This window comes from Branchiostoma floridae, chromosome 15 (genome assembly GCF_000003815.2).
Source record: "Branchiostoma floridae strain S238N-H82 chromosome 15, Bfl_VNyyK, whole genome shotgun sequence".
Taxonomy (NCBI): Eukaryota; Metazoa; Chordata; class Leptocardii; order Amphioxiformes; family Branchiostomatidae; genus Branchiostoma; species Branchiostoma floridae.
This window is the reverse complement of record NC_049993.1, coordinates 17849966-17876054: the sequence shown is the minus strand read 5'-3', so window position 1 is coordinate 17876054 and position 26089 is coordinate 17849966. Positions and strand designations below refer to the sequence as shown.

Here is a 26089-nt window from a genome sequence, read left to right as displayed (position 1 = left end):
TAGTCCGTTAACATATGCAAGATTATATAGACAGGAAAACCTTTTAAAAAATTCCAGAATCCTTTAAATACTTACAACTGAAATAATTGCAAGAAAACGTTTTATGCCACCCAAGACCAAATAGTCTTAAGTTTGTATGATTACCTGCTTTAAGCTAAAATTACAGTTTTTTGGTGTAGTTTTAGGCATAGTAACATTAAATGTTAGACAAAACAGTAACGTTAAAGCTTCTTTGTAGCAACAATTCTTTTATCACATATCCTTAGAAGTTAAGTGCTTTCATTTTCAAAACTTTGTAAACATTTGAAACTTTTCTCTGGCCTCTGCCGTAATGTTATGACAACCTCCAAACCATCAGGCTATCAACTTCCACCAGGAACTATACACACGGTGACCTTGGAATGTTCTATTTTGGCCCAAGGTCATTGCCTGGCTGAGAAGATTTGCACCCTGGACACTCCGAGCTGACAGAGCAGATATATAGGGTGTCAGGGTGAGATGGAAACCATGTCCGGGCTGAATTGGGTGGATTTAACTGCCTAGGAAATTGCAGAAATCAGTTTCTCATGTGTTGGGAGAGAGGCAAGGCCACAGCAAGTAAATCCCATGGTTGACATCCTGTGCAGACTCAAGCTCTGATTAGCAAGTGGAAAAAAAAAGATTGAAGTGATGACACCATGTCCGGACTGAATTGGGTGGATTTAACTGCCTAGGAAATTGTACAAATGAGTTTCTCATGTGCTGGGAGAGAAGGACTATAGCAAGTAAGTTTCAAGGATGACAGTCTCTGCAGAAGGTAAAAATAAGTGATAAAAACTGCTGAATTGGGTGGATTTAGCTGCCTAGGAAATTGCAGAAATCAGTTTGTCATGTGTTGGGAGAGAAGTAAGGCCATTAGCAAGTAAATCTTCTGGCTAATATCAAATTCTTTTTTTTTTAATCAGGCAAAAATCAATCTGTACATCAATGTCATCCATAAAAGTGACTTGCTGCAGCCTAAGGGAGATTAAACGTTCTGCAAGATTGCACTTTTCACTTTCTGGCTGCGACCTGCACCAGATAATGAAGTACTAGTAAGGAGATTTGGGGGAAGGGTGTGCAGCGCTCAGACTATACCGAGCTTTTTATTAAAGGGCTCAATATTAGTCAAACTGTGTCATTGACAACCTGACTGACCGTTTCCAAAACTTAATATCCACTTATTTGAGTGACAGTTACCTAATGTGCAATCAAGGAAACTTTTCTTATAATCCAGGTTGCCTGGGTCAAAGGGTATATTGAGTCCTGGGATCAACATCTAATACTGACTATTTAGTTATAATCGTGGCCTTAAGCATCTAGGAGGTTCTATAGATGCCTTTTCTGTGTGGCGTATCCAGCTATTTTTGATACCAGCCCACTTTATACGTTAAGCATTGACGGTAAATAATTGTTGAAGTGCAATTTAATTGATTGTTGTATACCATCCAGCACCTCCTCAAATAGTATTAGGATCCCCAATTTTACATTCCACTTCTGAAAGACAGATGCAGCCCCAACTGAAATGCCCTTCCAACAATTTGAGTCTTGTCATTGTGCTGAGCTGAACTGTGAGGCTGCTACCAGTTGAGCTACAGGGACATCCCCTTTCAGGGCTCGAAATACCACCTGCATATGCAGGTTAGTGCAGGTAAAATTGGAGCTGTGCAGGTATTTCTGGTGTCTACCTGCACCTAACCTGCACTGGTCCATGTACTGGGTTTTATACATTAATGTCATGCGATGTGGGTGTGCGTGGATTGTTATTAGCTGGATTGACTGTTACCCTTATACTCTATCATAGAGTATAGAGGGAAAAATAGCAATGGCTCCTGAACAATTGTAGTAGGATCCATACTTCATAAATTCAGAGTGGTGCAGGTAAAATTTGTCTGGTGCAGGTAATTTTCAGTGATACCTGCACCAGTGCAGGTATGCTGAAAAAAGTATTTCGACCCCTGCATTTGTAAGCAAGATTTCGACCCCTGCATTTGTAAGCAAGAGTGGTTGAGACAGGGTTGTGGGAGATAAGATTACATTTCTGAGCTCCCCTAAAAACCTGAGACTTCCGATCTCCCCCACTCCTTCCCCCACAATTCCTTCCCTCCTTGGGAATTCTGAACATTCCATGGAGGTTCTCCGCCGGTGTACAGGATCAACTTTTACTCAAAAGTTTTAGCTGACTCTGTGTCTATTTCAGAGTCACCAATACAAGTCTGGTGTCAAGACCCAACTAAATCAATCAAAAAGGCTGTCAATTCATGAGATTCATACTCCTTTAAGAGTCTTCTCAAACTCTGAAGATGACAGTCTGTTTTTCTCTTTTTAATGGCTTTGTCACATTCTTGAGATTTAAAAAAAAACCTCCTTGGCCGTAAGTAATATACTAAGTGCAATTTTGATGCCATTTCAAGCAGGCTATAACAGTTCCTAACTCCAACAACGATCTGATGTATTCTAAGAGAGCCCTTACAGTAACATTAGATAGTACAGTACACTAGTTTTTCTTAAAATATGAATAGTGTCCTTCATGCAATTGGCTGGAATAAAATGTACATGTACCACATCTACAACCTACAATTACTTACAAAACCCACTTAGCCCTTAGCACTTATGGTCTCCTATCCACCTTGAAATTACAGGGGAAAAGAAGATTGAAAGCCTATCATTTGGCAACTTCCACGAGAAATACAAATTGTTGACATGCTATTAGGTACAAACCATTTGATTCAGTTACAAAAGTCAAATTCTAGAATACTGACAAGTTTTGTACCTGTAATGTGAATTAAAAATTGTAAAAAAATCTCCATTTCTGTATTCTTTAAAACAATTTTGTAACAATTTCGGTAGCTTTTCTAGCAGATCTAGAGAAGATGACATGTTGTGAACTTTTCCACTTTCCATGTTGCTCGGGATTGATACACTAGACAGCCACTCACTCTGAACAACATGTTTTGCAAATAGTAATCCCCTCTAAATTGCTTGCCACTCCAAAATCACTTCAATTCGGCTCCAGCAATTTGCATTGAAATCTTAGGTTACTAGCGGGTCAATTTTGTCAAATTGTGGGCAAAAATTGCAATTCTAATGTGGCATCCAGACCACCCTCAAAATTAAAAGCCCAGAAGATTTTGCAAAATCTACTACATTTATGAGATTCTAACACACCATGGGAGCTATGCTGGCATGTAATGCATTAGCAGCTACTTATTGTAAATGCATAAACTTTCGCAGTGGTTTAATGTCATTTCACCGTGAACTTAAAACCGCCGCGAACATTTTCCCATCATGGCAGTAAGAGACTACAGTACATGGTGCTACCGCGAACTTGAAACCACAGCGAAAAGTCCTTTTTCCCCACTACCACGAAATTAAATCCCCTGTGACAAAGTTAATAACACAGCCTGCTGGTTAATTAAGATTAATTAATAAAAACCACTGCGAACATTTTTCCATGGCAGTAAGACTACAGTACATGGTGCTACCATGACTTAAAACCAGAGCGAAAAGTCCTTTTCCCCCCCTACCACGAAATTAAATCCCCGCAACCTTAAATGCATTTACAGTATACTGCAGCCAAGGACCTGTCAAATCAAGCCTTTGCACATCTGACTGTAGGAATTTCCAAGTAAGAATCATATGCTGACAACATGTTACTGAAGCTCAACACAATCTACAACATCTCTCTTGGCCTTTCTCATGTTACATGTAGTTCTGCAAGCTGATATCATCTCAAGGTGAAACAAATTACTTCAAGGTCATACTAGCTGTGGTCCCCCAGGGCTTGTCTGTCAGTAGTTTTCGATAAGGGCTGCTACACACCATTAGACTCTCACTTTGCTGTGCAATGACACCACTGGGACCAAATGGCACCCAAGACCCCATAGGTCAGGGCCATATTAAAGTGCATAAGGCCCCATGAGGAGGCTGATGAAACTAGAAATGCCAAAGGGAACATTTCAGTGTCTTGCAGTTTTGTTGCAAAGATAAATCTGAATTCAATTAGAGGAAGGGAATGAATGACCCACAGAAATTCATAAACTTCTCCTAGGGCTCCAGCCAGCTCAATTTTTTTTGTTTGGTTATCTTCATTCCTGTTAATTGACAGCAAAGAATCCTTAATCAAAATTTTTTTTCCATCATGCTTTTCCAAATTCCAAGTTGAACGTTTACATTACATTAACTACAAAATCGCCCTCAATTGAAAGGCTAGGTTAATGTTTGGGGTGGTATTTCTGCATCAGATTCTTTAATATCCACAGATTTTCGTTCCTCATCATGTCGACAAAATGGACTTATAATTTCTCTGTTTTTCTGGACCGGTCCAATAAGAAAAAAATGGTTTTGTACCGGTACGCTGTACCGATACCCAGCCCTAACAGTTGCCCATCAGTCCTTGAGATATCATCAAACAGAATCATTGAGATATCCCAGCCCCCATAAAATTGCACTTTACATAAATCAATCAATCTACAAATCAACACTTATTTTGTACATTCAACATTTACCACATTAAGCATCAACTCAGTTGCTCCTGCCACATGGTTGAACCTTCTACTGAATTTAATTACCAAGTCAAGCTGTGTAATTATTCCTTGCACCAAAAACTTGCTTAAATCAACCTTAAATCAATTACATGTATTTTGCTTTCATTAGTCATACATGAAAAAGACCTGGCATCCACCTTTACTACAAACCATCAACTCAGTTGCTCTTGACCCCGTTTGAAACAACCGTCCGTCAATTTGACATCTGTAAAGCATATTTTAAACAACGGATATAGGTTACCCCTCAGATAAAGGTGAATAAGTGTTACCACAAACCCTAAACTCAGTTGCTCTTGCCCTCTGTTAATCTACTACTGAATTTACTACCAAAAACTTGCTTAAATCAACCTTAAACAATTACATGAAACTGTATTTTGCTTTCATTAGTCATTCATGAAAAAGACCTGGCATCCACCTTTACTACAAACCATCAACTCAGTTGCTCTGGCCACATCGTTAACCTCCTACTGATTTCAACTACCAAGTCAAGCATTGTAATTGATCCTTGCACCAAAAAACTTGCTTAAATCAACCTTAATCAATTATATGAAACTGTATTTTGCTTTCACTAGTCATAGAAGATTTGGCAACCACCTTTACTACATACCATCAACTCAGTTGCTCTGGCCACATTGTTAATCTCCTACTGATGTTAACCACCAGAATCTTGGCATTACCACAACCATCAACTCAGTTGCTCTGGCCACACTGTTAATCTCCTGCTGATTTTAACTACGTATACCAGAATATTGGCATTACCACAAACCCTCAACTCAGTTGCTCTTGCCCCCTGTTAACCTCCTACTGATCTTAACTACCAAGTCAAGCATTGTAATTGATCCTTGCACCAAAAACTTGCTTAAATCAACCTTAAATCAATTATATGAAACTGTATTTTGCATACATTAGTCATAGAAGATCTGGTAACCACCTTTACTACAAACCCTCAACTCAGTTGCTCTGGCCACACCGTTAACCTCCTACTGATCTTAACTACCAAGTCAAGCATTGTAATTGATCCTTGCTACAAAAACTGCTTAAATCAATTACACGAAACTGTATTTTGCTTTCACTAGTCAAAGAAGATCTGGCAACCACCTTTACTACAAACCATCAACTCAGTTGCTCTTGCCACGCTGTTAACCTCCTACTGATCTTAACACCAGAATCTTGGCCTGCCTCCAGCATAAGGGATGACTTGATGCCCCACCTTGCAGTGCAGTATCAGTAGGTAGGGATTATTTTTTTTCTTGTAATTTTCTTACGATGGCCAAAACTTAAATGTGACATATAGCAAAAAATGAATACAGTTAAACAACAATGAAAGTAAACTGAAATGCATGAGAACACTAAGAGTCTTTCAAAGTCAAACTTGAATGTTGTGCATAGTAGATACATCTACATGTGTATCCTTCATTAGATAGGACAAGCAACTTGTTTTTACTTCAACAAGAAGCAGGCTGAATAAAAACTCTAACTGGAAGCAACAATATATGTGACTCCACTGCCCACCCCCCCAAAACATCTACTAGACTTATAGAGAAAATTGCTGAACTTTACTTCCAACACGGAAAAATATAGGGACTTACCCTCTAAATTCTAATCTACTAGACTTTTCATTGTAGGTAGGGAAACAGGAAACACAACATTTTTTTTCCTAGGCCCTACCAGAATCTTGGCCTAACTCCAAGGGATAATCTGATGCCCTACCCTGCAGTGCAGTGTCAGACATGCAGGTGTTTGTGTGGAACACTTTGCTTAGGGGAGCAAATTGATACATGCCTCGGGGCGAAAAGGAGAGAAAACAAGTCAGGAATTAAACTGGATGTTGGACCCATGTCAAAACAGGAAATACATGTACCTGCACCAGGTAATTCTATAGACTATTAATCCTGCTAGATTTGTGTGTGATTAAAATTTGAGAGGAGTTATAGGTCTGAAGGAGAAGGGCAATGGTTTAACATGTGAATCATTATAAAAGTAAAAATATAAAACTCCATCTCAGATGTTTTCAATATACATGTAGATAACAAAAAAAGTTGTATGATTTACAGTTTATGAGAGGAACTTGCTTTAAATTGACATCACTCTTCAAAAGGGAAAAATAATAGCTAACTTCAAACCATATCATGATCTTACGTAACTTAGTAAGTGACTTAATCACTATCTGAGTCTGCAAAAGTTTTCTATGAAGTCAGAGCTACATTTTGAAGCTCTGTGCAGGACCAATATTCCTGACCTGGGAAGGAAATTTTATTGCATGTCTTCTTCGTCTTCGTATCCATTTTTGATTATACTGCTGCTGGGATCCCACAGGGGTAGGCAGAAGTCGGATAGTCTTCACACTTAATAATAATCTTGTAGAAATTCATTATCATCATCTGATCGTGCTGGTTGCACGGATGCTGATTTGAACTTTATGACGCAAAAATGATGAAAATGAGAGATGGTAACCAAGCATATAACTTCAAATGTTGTTGGGTTAGCAATAAGTGGAATGGAAAAAAAAAATCAAGCTGGAGATGTTATAAGAACTTGAAAAGACATTTAGAAAGAAGGAAAAAACATGTCTTAAAAGTCAAATCAGAGCCAAAACATCACAACCTGTCAGGGATTTTGAGTAGCATACCCTACCCACAAAGCCACGGTGCCACCACAACTTCACGACCACAGAGTCATAGCGGTCAAAATATAAAAACAGAAGCTGGACCGATGTCAAAATAAAGAAACATAGACAAAACAACTCTGCACATTTACAAGCCAGCTACACCCCTCCAGAATTAGATCAAAAACAATTTACTTTGAAGAGGAGAAAAACAGGTGGAGACTTAAAACTGGATTTGGAAGGATTTCAAGATTCTGATGTCTAAACCAGACGATTGGGAAGCTTCAGAGGACACTATAAACCCTAGTAGACTCTTGATAAGAGTTTAATTGGAACACTAACTGAGAAATGGACAAAAACATGTCCTGGGCTAGATGAACTGTTGGAACCATGTCAAAACTCTGGATGCAATCAGCTGAGTTTAGGGCACACTTATTTAATTTGTCAGTTCTCAGAGATTTCATGCACTAAACTCTTACTTCCACTCCTTGCAAAATGGTGAACGGACCTTAAACCGAGAGAATGAGAGAGAGGTACTGTAAATGCATAAATTTTTCACGGTGGTCTTACGTTCCCGGTTTTTGAGTTGCCAATTCACCGCAAACTTAAAACCACCATGGACATTTTTCCATGGTAGTAAGAGACTACGGTGCAAGGTGCTACTGTGAAATTAAATCCCCGCAAACTTAAATGCATTTACAGTACTAGTGTAGGACAAATCTTTTACACAACCAGTAAGCAACAGTGAGTATCAACTTGTTGTGTAAAAGAATTTTCCTATATCCTTGAATCTTACTAATGAAATCACTCCCTGAAACTTTTGTGTGCACAAAAATACAGATTTTCCCCAATAAGACTTTGTTTTCATGTTGACAGTGAAACATATAATATTTACTTCAGAAGCAGACTTAGGGACAAGGACAACCGCATCTTCCGCCGCCGTAGCTACGTAACCGGTTAGTTAGTATCATCCGCTCGCATCTGTCCAGGTATCTTATCTTGTATTACTTGTATCCATTCACTTGTCTATGTATCGAGTCGTAGTATAAATAAAGGTCACATCAAACTGTATACTGAATCCTTGGCTTATTGTGAGAGTGTATAGCATAGACGCGTCATATTGACATATAGATAACTGCCCAAATCCTACCACTAAGACCAAATGTTACAATTTATACATTTGAAAAATGATGATGGTGATCAAGCTTTATTTCTAGAAAACCCACAACCATGAAATTTAAATTGGTGTGGCCTTTTTATGTGGCCTTTATTCTGCAAAATCTGTATTCAAAACAACTGGAACTTATTACTACTACAAGTCAAGGGTTGAAGCATGTATGAAGCAACATCAAAACCAATGTTTAGACTAGGCATTTCAAACAAGCCTTGCAACATGATTATCAAGAGTTGGACAGATGTCAAACCTGGCAAGTCTAGACTGGATAATTGTGTGGGTTTGATGCCATAATCCCAGTGAATTGCAATATTAATGAAAACCCCAAAAAGAAGACTCAGGATAGACCGTGTGATTTAAACAAGCTAACTTCCCATGCCCTATGTGTATAGGGGTAGTGCCCATCTCTTGCTTCTTTTGCCCTTTGGCTGGACACAGGCCATCTACTGAGAGTGTTTGACTTACATACACAAAATGTACATTTTCTCATAACTTAACGTAAGAGCTGAGTGCTAAGCAGAGAAAGCAGTAAGTGTGTTGACATCTAGAGATCCAGGGTTCAAATTCCCAGACATGCCACCAATATTGTGTCCTCATACCCCTGTCATATTTTTGGGTGTATCAATGGAAGATCGGGCATATTTAAGATCGACAGAGGGTTGTACGTAGCCTGGGTACCATCCGGATAGTAGTTCACTCCTATGTTCGCTTCTGCTATCCGTCTGGAGACTTGCGCATTCAAACCGTTTGGTGGTAACGTCAGTTAATGAGCGAATGTAGAAATGGGTTCTAGAGCGTTTGTTCGATGACAACAGGCCTCCCACGAGCGGGCGGGGAGCTTGTCCAGTGTAGGAATACCGGTTCGAACGATCGCTTGAACCCATTCCATAATTCGCTCATGTGTAGGGACCAATCGGCGCCTGCGTCCAAAATTTGGACGATTCCAGACATTTAGATGCTCCGCGTTCCCAGACGGAAACACAGAGAAGCGACTGTATATAGTGTATGATGAATGTCGGAGCTAGAAGCGACTATATTGTATATAATGAACTCCGGAGCGAACTACTTTCCGGATGGTACCCAGGCTAGGTTGTACGTATTTTCATCTGAAAACTGTCCCTGTCACATATAAGCCATACTTTGCACCTTGTACAATTGTTGTGCAATGAAATTATAATTATAAGCAAGGCTCGGGGGATTGCCGCAGAATCGTCATCCAATCAATGTTCGCCAAATGTGACAGGGGTATTAGGAAAGGCACTTGACACAACTTCTTTACTCCACACAGGTGTAAAAATGCGTACCTGACTTTGGTTGGGGAGGTAAAAGGCGGTAGAAGGAGAAGGACGGGCTCCACCTGCCAATATACCGTGCCCTAGACTCAGTGGATAACAACCGACTGCCTCTGACGGCCTCAAAAAGGCTGAGGGGCTACAATTTTTACCCTGTACCTTTTACCAAATTTTGAGTTTGAGCGATGAGCTTCCAAATACAAGGCAAACACTCTAACTATCAGGTCATTGCATCTAAGTTGAACAAGTTACACTGAGAGGCATACACAATTGTAGGGAATCAGTGCACTTGGCCACAATCCAGCGACTTGAGTGATAGGGACATCTCCCTATTGTCTACAAGATGTTTCAGATTTACTCCCATCTTCCTGACTCCAGGTTAATCAGTCACCTACAGGGTTTCACACTGTGTGATATGCCAATCATCAGGGCAAAATCTTTCTGACTCAGTGATTGTATAAAATTTCTCTACATTCAGCACTTTTTTTGTAAACAACAAATGTTAAGGGCCAAAGATTCTAGTGTGATTTGTTTTTCACAGTGCATGTACTCAGCGCTGTTTCTAGAACACTTCCTTCCGTCCTGGAACAGAAATTTGCTTGTTGGGACGGAAAATAGTTTTAACCCATCCATCCCAAAAATGGCATGAAACTGTTGAAAATGTACTTTCATAAGCTGAAAATTGCATATTTTACCACAAAAATCAACTACATTGGTGGCTCCCAAATGAGTGGTACGGGAAAAACATTCTTTGGTAGTGGTGAAAGGAAACATTAAGGTCTTCGGAAGATTATACACATTTAATTCAATTGTGCTTTCTATTTTGGTCGTGTCCTTTCACTTGTCTTTTATTTATCAATTTTAGAGAACCAAGTAAAGGAATCCACATGGCCGCAAAGTGCATCAACTTTGCGTGCCAGTATGCGGCCTGGGTTCCCTGCAACTTTGCACTTGCTCAGAACAAGGTCATGACCTTCTAACCTTCAGTTGACCTTTGCCCATTACTTAACCCCATGTTGGAAGACATGAGTGCCATGCAAACGTCTCAAGTTCCCAAGACATTCATCAACGGGTCCTTAAGTCTTTCCTGTGATGGACTGAGGGCCCCTCCCCACACATATCACATAGATCACTTTTCAGGACCTGAAAGCAACAACCCAGGTCTGGTTCCCCTTGTCATTGACAACTTCCAAGGCTTGACCTCAAATTTGTACCTTCTTGGAATCATTGCTTTAAGTTTTAAACTTTTCTCTCTTGCAAATTCAAAAATTAGAAGGACATAAGAACTCTTTCTAGATTTAAAACGTTACCACAAGATCGACTAGAATGAAAGACAATCATCCAAGAACATGTCCTTTCTGACAGTATTGTAATAGGCAAAATCACAGCCAATCTGTCACATGAGTTCTGAAATAGAGACTAAAAGGCACCCAGAATTTCTCCCACACATATCACATAGATCACTTTTCAGGAACTGTAAGCAACAACTCAGGTCTGTTTCCTCTTGTCATTGACAACTTCCAAGACTTGAACTCAACTGTAGGTTCACGGAATCTCAACATGCTTTTGAGTTAAAACTTTAAAAGCTTTTTTTTTTTCTTTTACAAATTTCAAAATTAGAAGGAAATTTTCCCACATTGTGTATGCCAAGACATTAGAATGTGAATAAAATGATTGTCTCTGTTTGTGGCAGGCTGATACTCCGGGCACTAGTGAGAGTACCCAGTGCAAAATCAATTTAAATGTGTGAGACTACGCTGAGACTGCCAAGGCCCTTGTGATCAAAAGTAGAATTAATAGCAAACCACTACAGACCTGCCTGATAGAAATGATTGAAGTTAACATCTTGAATACCTTCTGACTGTGACAAGAAACTGGTGTAGTCAGTTTCAAACACTTTGGCCTTGGACTCAATCTAAATTGCAAAAGTGATGACCTATGGCACCAGGTCTATCTGTTCTGTATTGTCATCTTTGTCCTGGCATGGTCATGTCATGTGGAACAGACAACTTAAAATTTGGGATGGTGAATTTGGACCTAGTTTAAGGACAAGGTAACTGCATCATTCTTACTCATCCTAGCCGCTTATCAGTCTTCACTTCTCAGGGCTGTCATTGTTCTCCACACTTTTCTGTCCGCTGTCCGAAACTAAAACAACAATGAGACATTCTCAGTCTCAGCAGATCTTTAAAAATAAGGAGGAGAAGACCTTACTGAAGTGCTTAAGGCCAGGTCACAGACAATCACCAAGTGTAATTTAGACCCAGACAAAGGCCAATGTGGTAGACATGAAACAGCAAAGAGAACAGACTGTTTTAGTCATCCCCTTGTCACCAGCTCAGTGGGAAAGCTTCCTTGGCAGTCTGTTCCCTGATCTGAGCTCTGGGTTTCACCTGGTTATAGGAGTTGATTCCTTTAGATTCATGTATACAGGACATTGCAAGCCATAAAGTTACATTTGTAAGTAGGTTAAAGAAATGAAGAACCCACCAAAAAAAAGGAAAAGGGTGGGTCACACAGGGGCAATCAGCATTCAGACCCTGACAAAGTGGTAGACAAGAGACAGCAACGAGAACAGACTGTTTTTGTCATCCCCTTGTCACCAGCTCAGTGGGAAAGCTTCCAGGCAGCCTGTTCTCATGATCCCCGGACTTCACCTGGTCTGAGTATCAGAGTCCTTTAGATTCATATAGGACATTATAAGACTTAAGAACCCACCAGAAAGAAGAATAGGGGATGGGTCAGGGGCAATGGCCATTCAGAACCAGACAAAGTGGTAGAAACTTAAAATTGCTATGTGAACAGACTGTCATTGTCATCCCTACATTTAAAGCTGCACCGGTCTGTTCTCACCAGTGGAGAGGAAGAGCTTGGAGGCAGATGACAGAGTCAAAGTCCTTTAGATTAATGTGGGTCATTGCAAGCCATAAAGCCACTAGAAAAAAGAGTAGGGGGTAGGTCAAGGGTAATGTGAACATTCAGAACCAGACAAAGTGGTAGAAACTTAAAACTGCTTTGTGAACAGACTGTCATTGTCATCCCTACAGGTTATAGCTGCAACATGTACTAGTCTGTTGTCAGCAGTCGAGAGGAAAGGCTTGGAGGCAGATTACAGAGCTGAAGTCCTTTAGAATAATGTAGGGCATTGCAAGCCATTAAGGCAGGTTAAAGGAATTTAAAAGAACCCACCATAAAAAAGAGTAGGAGGAGGCTAGGGTCAGGGGCATGCAATCAGAATTCGGACCAATACAAATGGTGGTACAAGTAATTTAAAGCAACACTGTCATCCCCTTCTTGTCACCAGCCCAGTAGGAAAGCTTCCAGTCAGCCTGTTCCCATGAGCTCTGGATTTCACATGGGGAAAGTGAGGTCTGGAATTGCAGAGGGTGATGATACTGATGAATAGCCTGGTGCAGACAGGTCAAACATCTTGTCAAAGCTGATAGTCTTGCCTCTATTGTATCTGATACCCTGGTAAGCCACCTGCTTTGTGAAGTGCATAGCTTAGTAAGGCCTAGGTCCCTATTGCCAACCCAGGACTGACCCTGATAGCTTTCAGGAACGAAAAATATGATGAGAAAGGCAAGAAAACCCACAGAACTTAACAAAAAGTCAGGAGCATAATTTGTGTAATGCTAGTTCACCTTTATCTGTAGGGTAACCTTTATCCGTTCTTTTAAGAACAGTGTATTTAGCGATATCAAGTCGACAGATGGTGGTTTCAAACTGCAATATTTTGAAAATACAAAATTTAATGTAGTACAATTTGAAACTGCCGTCCATCACTTGATATCCCTGAAAACCCTGTTTAGCAACACAACGGATATAGGTTACTCTGCGGATAAAGGTGAACTAACGTTATATTCCTTGGTAAACAGTTTCATTTCTCGTTTCTGCAAACATCCCGGGCCTTATTTCAGAAATAGGGCCTATAAGCCTAACCATCCTCAGCCCCCTGGTACCTCTATGATGCTGGGAGTTTTGGTTAGTGCAAGCTGATTGGCGATTGGCCAGCAGAAATCAGAAAGGCCAGATGGAAGAATAGGCTGTCAGAAAAAGACTATTACTAGGGACTTGACAAAATACCCGAAACCAGCCCAGTAGAAAAGATTGTCCTTAAAGAAAGTTCTTATGACAAGGTGTTGAAAACTTTTTCTTGAGTCTTGGCACAGCCATGGCCCCATAGATTTTAAAATAACCCACCTGTCATGATAGAAAGTTTTTGATTTTTAATCTTTATTACCCTAAGTCATTCCAGTCTTAAATATCATCAGAATTTGATACACCAATACATAGGAGAGTATTTTGGCACAGCCAAGGCCCCAAAGATGCCAACATAATCCACCTGTCACTACTGGAACTTCAGAAGGCTCATTAGTTTACACTTTAATCATTGCTGATTGCTATCTCAACCCAGTTGTTTGGAGTTTCCCTCAGGTTTTGGCACAGCCAAGGCCCCATAGATGCACTAATAACCCGCCTGTCATCCATGAAAAAGCTCATTGGCTTACACCTTTAATCATTGCTGATTCTTATCTCTTTGTCTTGCAATGATCTTCCTTAAAACTTGGCACAATCAAGGCCCCTTAGGCACCTAAATAATCCTCATGTCAGGACAGTGGCACTGATTAGGGTACCCTGCTCATCAGTACAGATTGTTATCTGTGTTCTGAGTGTCTCTGGTGGCACAATGAAGACCCCATAGGGACCTTTGTAATCCACATGTCATGACAGGGCTCATTAAGCTTATCAGCACTGTTTATTATTGCTGATTCTTATCTAAGTCTAACTGGGGACTTCTATAGAAAGCCAGGCTCAACCAAGAACCCCTATTAGATCTCTAAATCCACCTTTGTTGGAAGCAGAGCTCATTAATTTGGTACCAACTTAATTTTGTATCTACATGATTTGATAGCTACTTGTTTATCACAGCTTACGGTAATCTCCTGCATAGATCTCAATTACAATTTTTATGTTCCAGCATAAATTACAGATCACAGGTCTTACAGAAAGCCTTCTTGCTAATACTAATCGTATAAACTAACCTCCTGCCTAACACTATGACCAATAGAAGCATCACTTAAGCTATCAGCATACCAAAAATCATGATGATCCATTTATCCCTTCTTGAGTTATTCTCCTTTAAAGTCTGAACCTAAACCGGCTTCTACAGTTCCAAAAAAGCTGGCAGGGGGGCCAAACATACACCACTGAGTTAGACCCTCAGGATGTTATCAGACCCTCAGCGGCTAGGAGTCTGTGTCTTCTTTGATTAAACTGCTGCAAGAGTCCAGGACACAGTGGTAGGCAGCAGTCAGCTAGTTGTCACTCCATTTTGTATATACATAACTAGCTCACCCACAACACACAATTGAAAGTTATCACTCAGGCTGGCAAACTGGACGGACTGATTTTATAGATGTATTTGTAATTCTAAATTGTATTCTATGATTGTATTTTGATAATTGTACCAATTGATATGTATGTATGTACAGTATTCAGGTGTGGGCCACGACACCAGCATACCACTGCCTGTGTCTCATGTGTATTGTATCGTTTGCAATCTCAAGACATCACAAATCACCAAATCACTCACCAGTGTGTCTGCGTTTGCGATGACAGCGTAGTCATCCACCGCCTCTGCCGCCACGCCCCCTCCCTCCGCGTCGAACGCACCCTCAGAGTCGTAGAAACCATAGTCCACTCCGCTGGCCCAGTCACCCGAGCTCTGCCAAACTGTACAAGGAAAGATGAAAAAACTTTGTCATTGGAGAGCAAAAATTTTGTGGATTACATCGACCATGGAATAGATTGTTTGTTAGTTTATATGTATTGAGTTGTAGAACCCATAGTCCACTCCGCTGGCCCAGTCATCCGAGCTCTGCCAAACTGTAGGGGAAGATTAAACAAATCTTTGTTATTGCAGAGCAGAAATTTTGTGGATTACATGGACCATGGAGTTCCAAAAGGAGTCTCTAGGGAGCCCCTGAGATGTCCTGAAAACCAAAATTGGATAGCATTTACAATCCAAGAAAATGTAATTGATAACTTTCACTTTGTGTAATTGTAAATCTAAAAGATTTGTGGTGTTTTTTTTTTTTCTTTTCTACTGTATTACTAAGTTGTACTACTGAATAATGTTTCAACCACAGAGTCTGACTAAAACACACCAAAAAAACAAATGCCGGGAGAGTAATGAATGAATTTTAAGTATCCTGTCAGCAAGTAATCGACCAAGCCACCAACCAATGAAAATACTATCAGACATTGTAGACCATATAAGTCATCAGTCTTGTCATTAATGACTGGAAACCCTGCCCTGTACCTGAACCCTACCAAGGAAAACCTGTCCACAGTAGTTTATATTCACAGCTTGTCGCCTCCACTGTGATCTATCCCCATCATAAAGAAACAAGGTTGCAATTCCGTGTCGTGTATTGATCATGATAAATCCGCAGTGTTGGCAGTTCTGCTTCGATACACACCACTGAACCTAGATGTAGCAGTATGCTTTCAGTATCCAGTACTGTAAATGCATTTAAGTTTGCGGGGATTTAATTTTGCGGTACCGGGAAAAGGGAATTTTCGCGTCGGTTTTAAGTTCGCGGTAGCACCATGCACTGTAGTCTCTTAATGCCATGGAAAAATGTTCGCTTTGTTTTTAAGTTTGTGGTGAAGCGGCCACCACGAAAACCGCGAACATTATACTACTGCGAAAGTTTCAATCCGTATTTTGACTCAGGGCTGTATCCAGGACCCATTCCAGGATAGGATGGAAATCTGTTTTCATAAGCTTTAAATAACATGACATATTTAACACGGAAAATCAACAACACACCTATATTCTCCATAATAAAGAAACAAGGTTGCAATTTCGTGTCCTGTATTGATCATGATAAATCCGCAGTGTTGGCAGTTCTGCCCCGACACACACCACTGAACCTGGTGTAGTAGTAATACAGTACTGTAAATGCATTTGCAGGGATTTAATTTCGCGGTACCGGGAAAAGGGAATTTTCGCCGTAGTTTAACTTTTAAGTTCGCAGTATCACCATGCACTGTAGTCTCTTAATGCCATGGAAAAATGTTCGCTGTGTTTTTAAGTTCATGGTGAAGCAACCACCACGAAAACCGCGAACATTATACTACCGCGAAAGTTTCTGTATTTGCAGTATTTGACTCAGAGCTGTCTCCAGGACCCATTGCAGGATAGGATGGAAATCTGTTTTCATAAGCTTCAAATAACATGACATATTTAAAACGGAAAATCAACAACACACCTCTATCCACATCATAAAACAACAATTTCGTGTCGTGTATTGATGATGATAAATCCGCAGTGTTGGCAGTTCTGCCCCGATACACACCACCGACCCAAGAATGGGACACGCTGATTTTTTAAACTGTAGCAAAACCTGAAGTTTTACTACTGTACCCTAAGAAGCCGCTACCGAGAGGTTTGTTCCCTGTAAATCTCAAGTTAAAGAGATAATCTAGATCAAAGGACATATTAAAACTTTCCTCACATTGTTTCAGTCCTCCTTTTATGTCTACAGTACTTACAAATATCTGAACATTCCAATGAGAAATAGACTGTTATCTTAATTAAAGACAGAATCTATAATTATGTAGATCTAGAAACCAAAGTTTTGTATCAGACTCTAGAGTTATATTTTGTAAACTCTATCAATACATGCAGCTGCCATGCACGTACAGGTAATCCTTACGACTTCTTGAATGGACTGGCAAGAGTCCAGTATCTTCTGTCTTCCAAGTCAGACTCACAAAGGAGAGTATAAAATGGGACTTCATCCCATTCGATACAGCGGTAAGACAAGTCATTAACTTCTGTGGTCTAACTTCCAAGTCATACAAAATGCGGTGTTTTAGTATGCAAGTTAGTCCGTACGGGAAGCCAGAGTCCATGCATGGAGTGCGTTTGATGTTGCAAAGCACTTTGAAGCCTTGTAACGACCAAGCAATGATGGTTAATAGCCTGCTAAGCCCTTATTATAGTTCTGTGTGGGTGGGAATGGGCAAGTGCAAGATCAAAAAGGTTTTAAGTCTTCAACGGTTACTGTAGTACATATACTGTAAATGTTAAAAGTTTTGCGGTGGCTTTTATACGTTTATGTTTTTTCTTGAAAATCTAGCTCTTCACCGTGAACCTAAAACTCAATGAAAATGCTCGTCCTACATGTATCTTCTGTCAAGTACATCCTTTTTAGTTGCAAATTTAAGACCACAATGAACATTCCATTGTCTCCCTTCCAAGAAAACAAATCCATATGAACTTACTTTACAGTATTTGGTGCAGCAGATCCAATCATTACAGTAAAGCCTATTCAGTAGGCATTTGGTGAAATTGCTGTCGAGTAATCTACAGACAATTTTAGCACCGCAAGCAAAGCACTTTGGCACCCAGTCAAGCAATTTCTGCAATTGCCAGTTTCCGGCACAATTTGACATGTGGAGCTCATGTAGAATTTGATCCAGACCCAAATGCAATGTCTTCATTATTGAGTTCATACAGCAAACTTTGTAATGATTTCAGTAAAGACCATTCAGTACTACATTTGATAGAATTGCAACGAGGAAATACAGTGGCCAAGTAGACTGCATAATTAAGACAATTTAAGCACCACAAGCATTTTACACCCTATGAAGCAATTTCTGAAATCATGAATTTGTGGCACAATTTTACAAAAGCTTACTGAAAAGCAAAAAGTGCTGTGAAACCTAAATTCAGAGCCAAACCTGCATGCAATGTCACAGTCATGGTAGCAGTCACAGCCACACAATATTACAAGAATGGAGTTATCTACACCAGAAAGCTGGCCATATGTTCAGCTCTAGCAAATATGTAGAGACTTACAAAATGTAGTGCACTTGAGCCACAAACCAGAGAAATAAAATTTTAATAGGTACTTCTAGTTCCAGCATTATGCAATTTTCGGAGTTCATGGATTGAAGCACAGTTTGACAAGAATCCCGAAACCCTACATTTTGTACATTTGCTTAAACCAGAATAAACTTTAAATACCACCCAGAACTACATAACACTACTTTGCTGCAAACTGCAGCAATGAAGCACTGATCTCTCTGAGTGTTTCAAGATCCACAATATATAAATCTAGGAGTTTGCAGCACGTTTTGACAAAAACCTTACAACCTTAACATCAATCTTTTAGACCAGAATGTTGAAACTATACAATCCTTACATAGAGCAACAAATCACAGCACTAAAATGCTGATCTCTCTTAAGAGTTTGCAACACAATTTGAAAGTAGTCGTGAAACTAGGGAGGTTTTTAAAATACCTCCTTGGTGAAACCTTTCACTTATTTAGTCCAGAATGCAGTCAATATAAGCAATCCTACAAAGACTCTTTGCTACAAATCATTGCAATAAAAATTTTATGATTATCTCTCTAAGATTTTCCAGTTCCATGATCATCATCATCTCGGGCAACATAAGTCCAAACTAAGTTTCCGACTCCAATTTTATAGGAGTTTATGGTACAATTTGACAAGAATAATGATCCTCACATTCATTTAGACTAGAACACTGAAATATACAATCCTCACATAAAGTTCTCTTCACTGCAAATCAGAGCAATGCAATAAAACATTGATGTCTCTGAGTGTTTCAAGTTCCAATTATATGCAATTCAGACTTTGTGGCACTGTGAAACATTGTTTTAATTCAGACCAGACTGTTCGAAAAGATACAACCCTTATGCACAGACTCAATACACTTCGCCACAAATCAGAGCAATGCAATAAAACGTTGATCTCTCCGAGTGTTTCCAGTTCCCAGCACCAATTACGGAACAGTCCTCCCAACAACTCTGCGCCACACGCACACATCACTCCTGTGTAACGGGCGGTTAAAGGCCTATAGGAAAAAAATGTTGTGTTTCCTGTTTCAGTCCTGAAAAAATTAGGGTTGGTAGGTTGCGATTATCTTTTTTTTCTTGTAATTTTGTTTTTGGCTGGCCAAAACATATAACAATACGAGCAATCGTGATGATGCCACGGTAACACAGTGGTAGGCAAAAAGCAGGTGTTTTGCGAAACATTGATTTACATATTAAACAGTGATTTGATCTGGAAATTTGAATATCAATTCTTAATCCAATCTACTGACGTCCTGGTAGGTACCAGCCGTCGAATACCCTGTCCCTGGATATAAATAACAACAGCGATCGCTCGTATACAATTCAACAAAGTAAAATACTGAAAGGCATGCATGAGGACACTTGTCTTCAATGTCAAACTTTAATTTTTTCCATGATAGATACATTTATCCTTGATTAGATAGGACAAGCAGTGTTTTTACTTGAATAGGAAGCAAGCTGAATAAAAATTCTGACTGGAAGCTATGCAACTCCACTGCCCACCCCCCCAAAAATAGTCTAGGGGTCGGCAGGTTTTTCTAGGGTAGGTATGGAAACAATAAACACAACAGTTTTTTTCCTAGGCCCAACTGCATTGATCGTACCCCCACCCGAGGCAACTGGGTTCCTAAATTGCTGCGCCCCGTCCCCAAATGGTTCTCCCGCTAGCTTTTTTACTACCCAGGAGGCTAGCAGTGCCGTTGAGCCACTTAACGACCCATTTCAGCGGAATCAAACGATCGTTTATTTGTAGCCGCCGGAGGAAAAACGGACGGAGTAGTTGCTCGTTAATTCTTGGGAGACAAAGTTGTGGAAAACAGATGTTACATTTTACCACTAGCAAGTAGATTTTACGAGAGCAGGACTGGAAGTGTTTTTGTGTTTTTCTACAGGTAATATCTAAAATGAGGAGGAGCAATCATAGTTACCATATGGTTTTTGAAAAGAGAGTCTTCTTGTTAATATTTAGAGGATACAGATGTTACATTTTATCACTGATAAGATTTTGCTACCTATGCTTTTTTTCTGGGTACCTACTAATCTCCAAGCAGATCCTACCGTGCCATAAGATAGTATCAAAACTGGCCAAGGAGTATAGCCGGCCTAAGGGAGTCAAACGGGCACTGGAGATCTGCCTTCACTGGAACAGAGAGGAGCATTTCTATTGAATAAAGGTGTCTTTGCCCCTTCCTGTGCCATATTAACGGCTACACGAATATGCGAGGTGCTAATGATTTTACGAGCAATTCAATTCTTTATTGGGACAAGTTCATTGACCCGCGCACATCCCTGTAGGAGATCCGTGCCAAACAGGAAGGAGGGCAATTAACACCTACACAGCAAGCACAGTTTGATTAGGCAACAATTGGATGTTAATAGCCTTTTGTGAAGCTGAATGAATGCAGATCCTACGGTGGGTTTGATACTATATTACGCCACCATGGATCCGCTTGGAGATTAGGTACCTGCACCCTTGGGAGATAGAAGGTACCCAAATCTTAAAATGTTCAAAGAACTTGAGCTTGAAGCAAAACTGGGGAGAGTATAGTCAAACATGTTTATGTGACCACCTCTACATAAGGACCACCTGGCACCTGACCATTGATATACAGTCACACTAAGTCTTGTACAAGTGACCACCTCTACATAAGGACCACCTGATCATTGACATACAGTCAAACCTGTACTAGTGACCACCTCTACATAAAGGACCACCTGACCGTTGATATACATGTATATACCTGTAGTCAAACCTGTCCAAGTGACCACCTCTACATAAAGACCACCTGGCCATTGATATACAGTCACACCTGTACAAGTGACCACCTCTACATAAGGACCACCTGACCATTGATATACAGTCACACCTGTAGAAATGACCACCTCTTCACCACTACCACCAGGCCACTATAATATCACCACTTTTTGGTGATCACTCAGGTAAATTTTCACATTGACTCAGAATGCTAAATATAGTGACCAAATATACCATATTTTATACATGTGGGTCCCTTGAGTGGTTTTCTTGGTCCAGCAGTTTTGACTGCATGTGCCAAGTTAAATGAATTAAGATGTGATTTTCAAGAGTCTTCAAGTACTCTAAGACAGGGACACTGTAATTAAGACATAACTCAATTCAGACCTGACTTTCTGACTACATCTGACCAAGTGCAATGCCGTGTCGCGACCTTGTCATGACCTTGCCAGTCACAGTTAACCTCCCACAGCTCAAAGTCAACCTCTGACAGCTCAAGGTCAAAATCGGACAGCTCAAGGTCGTTGAAGGTTATCTGTAGCCCTGACATTTTGGCACAAATGCCAACACACATGAAACTGGGCAGTACTCGAAGAATAGGTCCTACATAATTCCATAGGACCATTACAGAAAGGTCAAGTGCCAACACTGGTCGAAGTTTTCACTTCAATACTGTTCTGTGCTTCTACATTTTATTCAATCAATCAATTATGGAGTCAACTAAGGAGAGGTTTCTTCTTGGGAGTGATGACACCTTAGCATGATGATGAAAAATCAATCAATCAATCAATTTATCAATTCATCAATCAATCAACATTTTCCAAAATTTCCATTTCTTCTATCAATTCCATGACATGTAGCTCTTAACAATGCTACAATGGCTTCGAAGTGGAGATGGGTGCCACCCTATGCATCTGTAGATGTATGGGCAAACTTTAACTTTAACTTTTAACCCACATGAAAAACCTTAATATGTACAACCATGACTGACAATCAAGTTCCCATGTCCACAGGCCCCACACATTGCTGCTCACATATTGACCATGTCATGTGAAACAGTGACCACATGGGAACTACTGTGTAAACTCCTGACTTCCCTTAGCCATGAACCTCTTTTAAAAAACAGGTGCAGACTGAAGGGAGAAGAGAGTGGTAGTCTCCAAGCAGACTCTACGGTGCCTTAGAAATAGTATCAAAGCTGGCAAGGGACTTAGTATAGCGGCACCAGGTGCCCGCTTGACTCCCTTTGGCCGGCTTTCTCCCTTTGGCCGGCTATACTCCTTTGCCAGCTTTGATACTATCTCTTTAGGCACTGTAGGGTCTGCTTGGAGACTAGAGAGTGGCAACTCAAACAATAAATCTGTTTCTTAATGTAAGATATCCAGGTAAACAATATTCAAATACAGTGGATAAAGAGACTTTTTACACAACCAGAAATCAGAGATTTACTTCCAGACCTTCGGAGTGACATCCATCACTCTTATCTCTTTCAGTGTCACTTTCTGCCAATTCATTATAGTGATGCTAAAGACGAGTGATGGATGTCACTCCAAGCATTAATTTTTTTTAGGAAGTAATCTCCGTTTTCATCCAGTTATACTTATAGAGATTGAATTGTATCTGAATAAATAACAGATCATTCCGTAATCTACAATTTGGAAATAAAAACTGACATTGCGCAAAAATGGTAGAAACCAGACAATAAATGCAAGGTAGAAAATCCAATCTTAGCAAGATTGTAGCCATACCATATTTTATGATGTTACAATTTTTAGATCTTATATTTTATGATATAGAGAACCACTTAGTCAAAATATTCATATAATTATAAAGTAAATGTAACATACAACATGTATGAATTTCCTTGACAGTTTCATTACAAAACCAAGATTGCTCAGACTTGACAGATACTATGATCTCAAAATTTTATAGCCATATTATCTTTGGTTATTACATTTTATAAATCATACCAAATTGTAGATAAAACTGGCACAATGTATGTTGCTGGTACAAACTCTGGCAGCTCCTAGTCTGGGTACCATCCGGATAGTAGTTACCTTCAACATTTATTATATAGCTATATAAAGTCGCTTCTTGCTCTGACATTCATTATACACAACAAAGTATATACAGTCACTTCTCTCCTGTTCCGTCTGGGAACATTGTCATCTCTATCGTCTGGAATCGTCCAAATTTTACACATGAGCGAATTAAGGAATGCCCGAAGCACACTCAGTCCGCTTGTGAGAGGGCCTGTTGTCATCGAACGAGTGCTCTATGACCCATTCCTTATTTCACTCAATAACCAACGTCATAACCAAAAGATTTGAATGTACAGTTCCTCAGACAGGTAGCAGAAGCAAACATTAGGAGTGAACTCCCACCCAGATAGTACCCAGGCTAGGCAGCTCCAAGTGTGATAGTGAAAATCATTTTCACCCTGAGCAAACCAACACACCTGTCTCCCACCTGCCTGGGGTCTGTCAGTTCTGCCCCATTTAGCTGTCCAGGATTGTCAAGTGCCCCTCAAACTGTCCCAGATATATGGGCCATATGTTACACCATATGCCTCCAGGCCACCTGCCACTGAGTACTCACTTCTGTGTGTTGTATCTTTGTCTGTACTACTGTAAATGCAGAATTGTTTGCGGTAGTTTTATGTTCACCGTTTTTGCGGTGGCCACTTCACCGCAAACTTAAAACCACTGCGAACATTTATCCATTATATTACGCAGTTTATGGTGCTACTGAGAACTTGAAACCACTGAGAAAACTCCATTTCCTGCTACAGCGAAATTAACTAAATGCATTTACAGTAGCTGTCTGTACTATCTGTTACAGAGTAAGGGCTTGATTGTATAGGGATGTCTCCAGCATGAAATCTTTTTCTGTCCTACCCATTGTTTGGAAGCCCAAGGCAATGAATGTTATTAATCTTTCTTGTTGAAATTTACCATTTCAACTTGGCTGCATGATAAAAAAAATGTTAAAAATTTGATTAAATTGCATATCTATGGCTATTTATGTTTGCGGAAGCAGCAAACATATAGTTTTCCTGCAGATATTCTACCAAAACGCAGGAAAAGCTGGGGCTGTACCAAGCTCTCTACGTTTCCAGCTTTTTGATTGGCCATAAAAGGGGTTTTCTCGGGGATACGTCACATGTGAACCTATCAGCAAAACGCTTGCTCAAACCGGGATCCAATGAAAACACAGATGACAAAGCCTTTCGCTGTGAAATACAGCTTTTCGATTGGCCGACACTCTATGCTTGTCATCGAATAAACCAATGAACGCACAGGATTGAAACCGGCCGGGCCACTTTGAGTAACATAACGTTATAAGGTAAAAAAAATCGTTGCAAAATCATGTCAAACCACGTAGCATTGTGGGGAGTGATACGGCCTCACACGCTGAAGGGCGCAGGATCGAGTCCCGCAGGGTCACTTTTTTTTATTCCCTATTTTAGATATGTATCTTGTATTTTCAACGTTTTCATCTTGCGAACAGGGCATCGTTCGTTTTACACGCCTTTTTTCAATTTTTTTCTTGCACTCAAAAGACATGCGGGGCGTTACGGTCGGTCGGACGGTTCGTGTGGGGAGGGGGGCTTGCCAACGCCTCGTTGCCTTTCTACTAGTTGTTTCTTTTCTTGCGATTTTTCCTTTCTTTTCCCTTCGCAGACATCCTGCATTTTTTTCAAAAATGTTGCCTTTCTAGTTTTTATCTCTCTTGCCAAAGTCTGCTATTACGATAGAACATGCATGCCAAATTATGGTATGCTATGCCAGTAACAATTCTCACAAGCCAGTTCTAGTATGTGACTTATAGGCTAACGTTAAGTGTTACTAGTATACGCAGACATAAACAGATTCTTAAAGGAAAGCATCAGAAAATCTTCAATTCATTATTTTCCAGTAGTTTACTCATTAAAAAGTTGATTTACGTCAATTTTTACATTAATCCGCCCAATATGACCCTGTAGACACGTTTGAACTTCGCGCTCTCCTCCCCTCTCCCGCCGCGCTGGCCGATGACGTAATGGCCTCGTTCTGATTGCCTGCGCGCTGACGTCACAAATCAGAATTGAAACTTCTGGCCATGCCAGCCATTTTGCTCGGTGAACCTCGGTCCCTTCGGCGGGAAATCACACCGCCATTCTGGAAGCCAGTCCGTTGTTGTTGACAATTAACTTCGTGGACCTGTAAGTCGCGTTGTGAGCTGTCTACGAAGCCATAGTCCCCGGGAGACTGAACATGAATTAGCTTGTCTGCAGCGGGTGAACCGCGCGGCGACGGGACGAAATCAAAACAATGGTTTTTTGGGAGGTTCACGCACCGTGCCATTCTGGACTATTACAAGAGCGAGTTCGGGTCAGTTCTTACCTTCTCCTTTCCGAACAGCACAGTGATAATTACACGTAAGCTTCCACGAATTTTGGTTGAATTCACAGTTGTAGACCTCGTTTGTTCTACTGACAACATACCCTTGATCGCTACGTTACATATCGAACAACCCCCTTTTCGCGCCGAAACAGATAGCACCACAACTTGTACAGATCGTGCGAGTTACGCCTCGCCTCTCACTTTATTTTCTGTTTCTCGGGTAAATTATCTGGACTGGTCGGTTTTTCAATCATGTAGCTTTGGCGGAGATTGCTGGGGGTTCATTCAAAACAAATCACGGCCTCCTGAAAGGACGCCCGACCTTTCCCCGCCATTTCGCATGGCCTGCCCTGCGTTGTTTATTCCAAACCACCCACGCCCGGATGTCATGTTTCGCCTCCCCAAGGGGGCATCG

General features: G+C 40.4%; 1 protein-coding gene across 2 annotated transcripts in view; it reads right to left on the bottom strand.

Moving 5' to 3' along the window:
• LOC118431892 (pikachurin-like) overlaps positions 1 to 26089 on the bottom strand; it is an 83447-nt gene that overhangs the window by 30401 nt on the left and 26957 nt on the right. For both annotated transcript variants that reach the window (XM_035843315.1, XM_035843316.1), the window contains exon 2: positions 15233 to 15372. In XM_035843315.1, coding sequence (XP_035699208.1) covers positions 15233 to 15372 — 140 coding nt within the window. The remainder of the gene's footprint in view (positions 1 to 15232; positions 15373 to 26089) is intronic.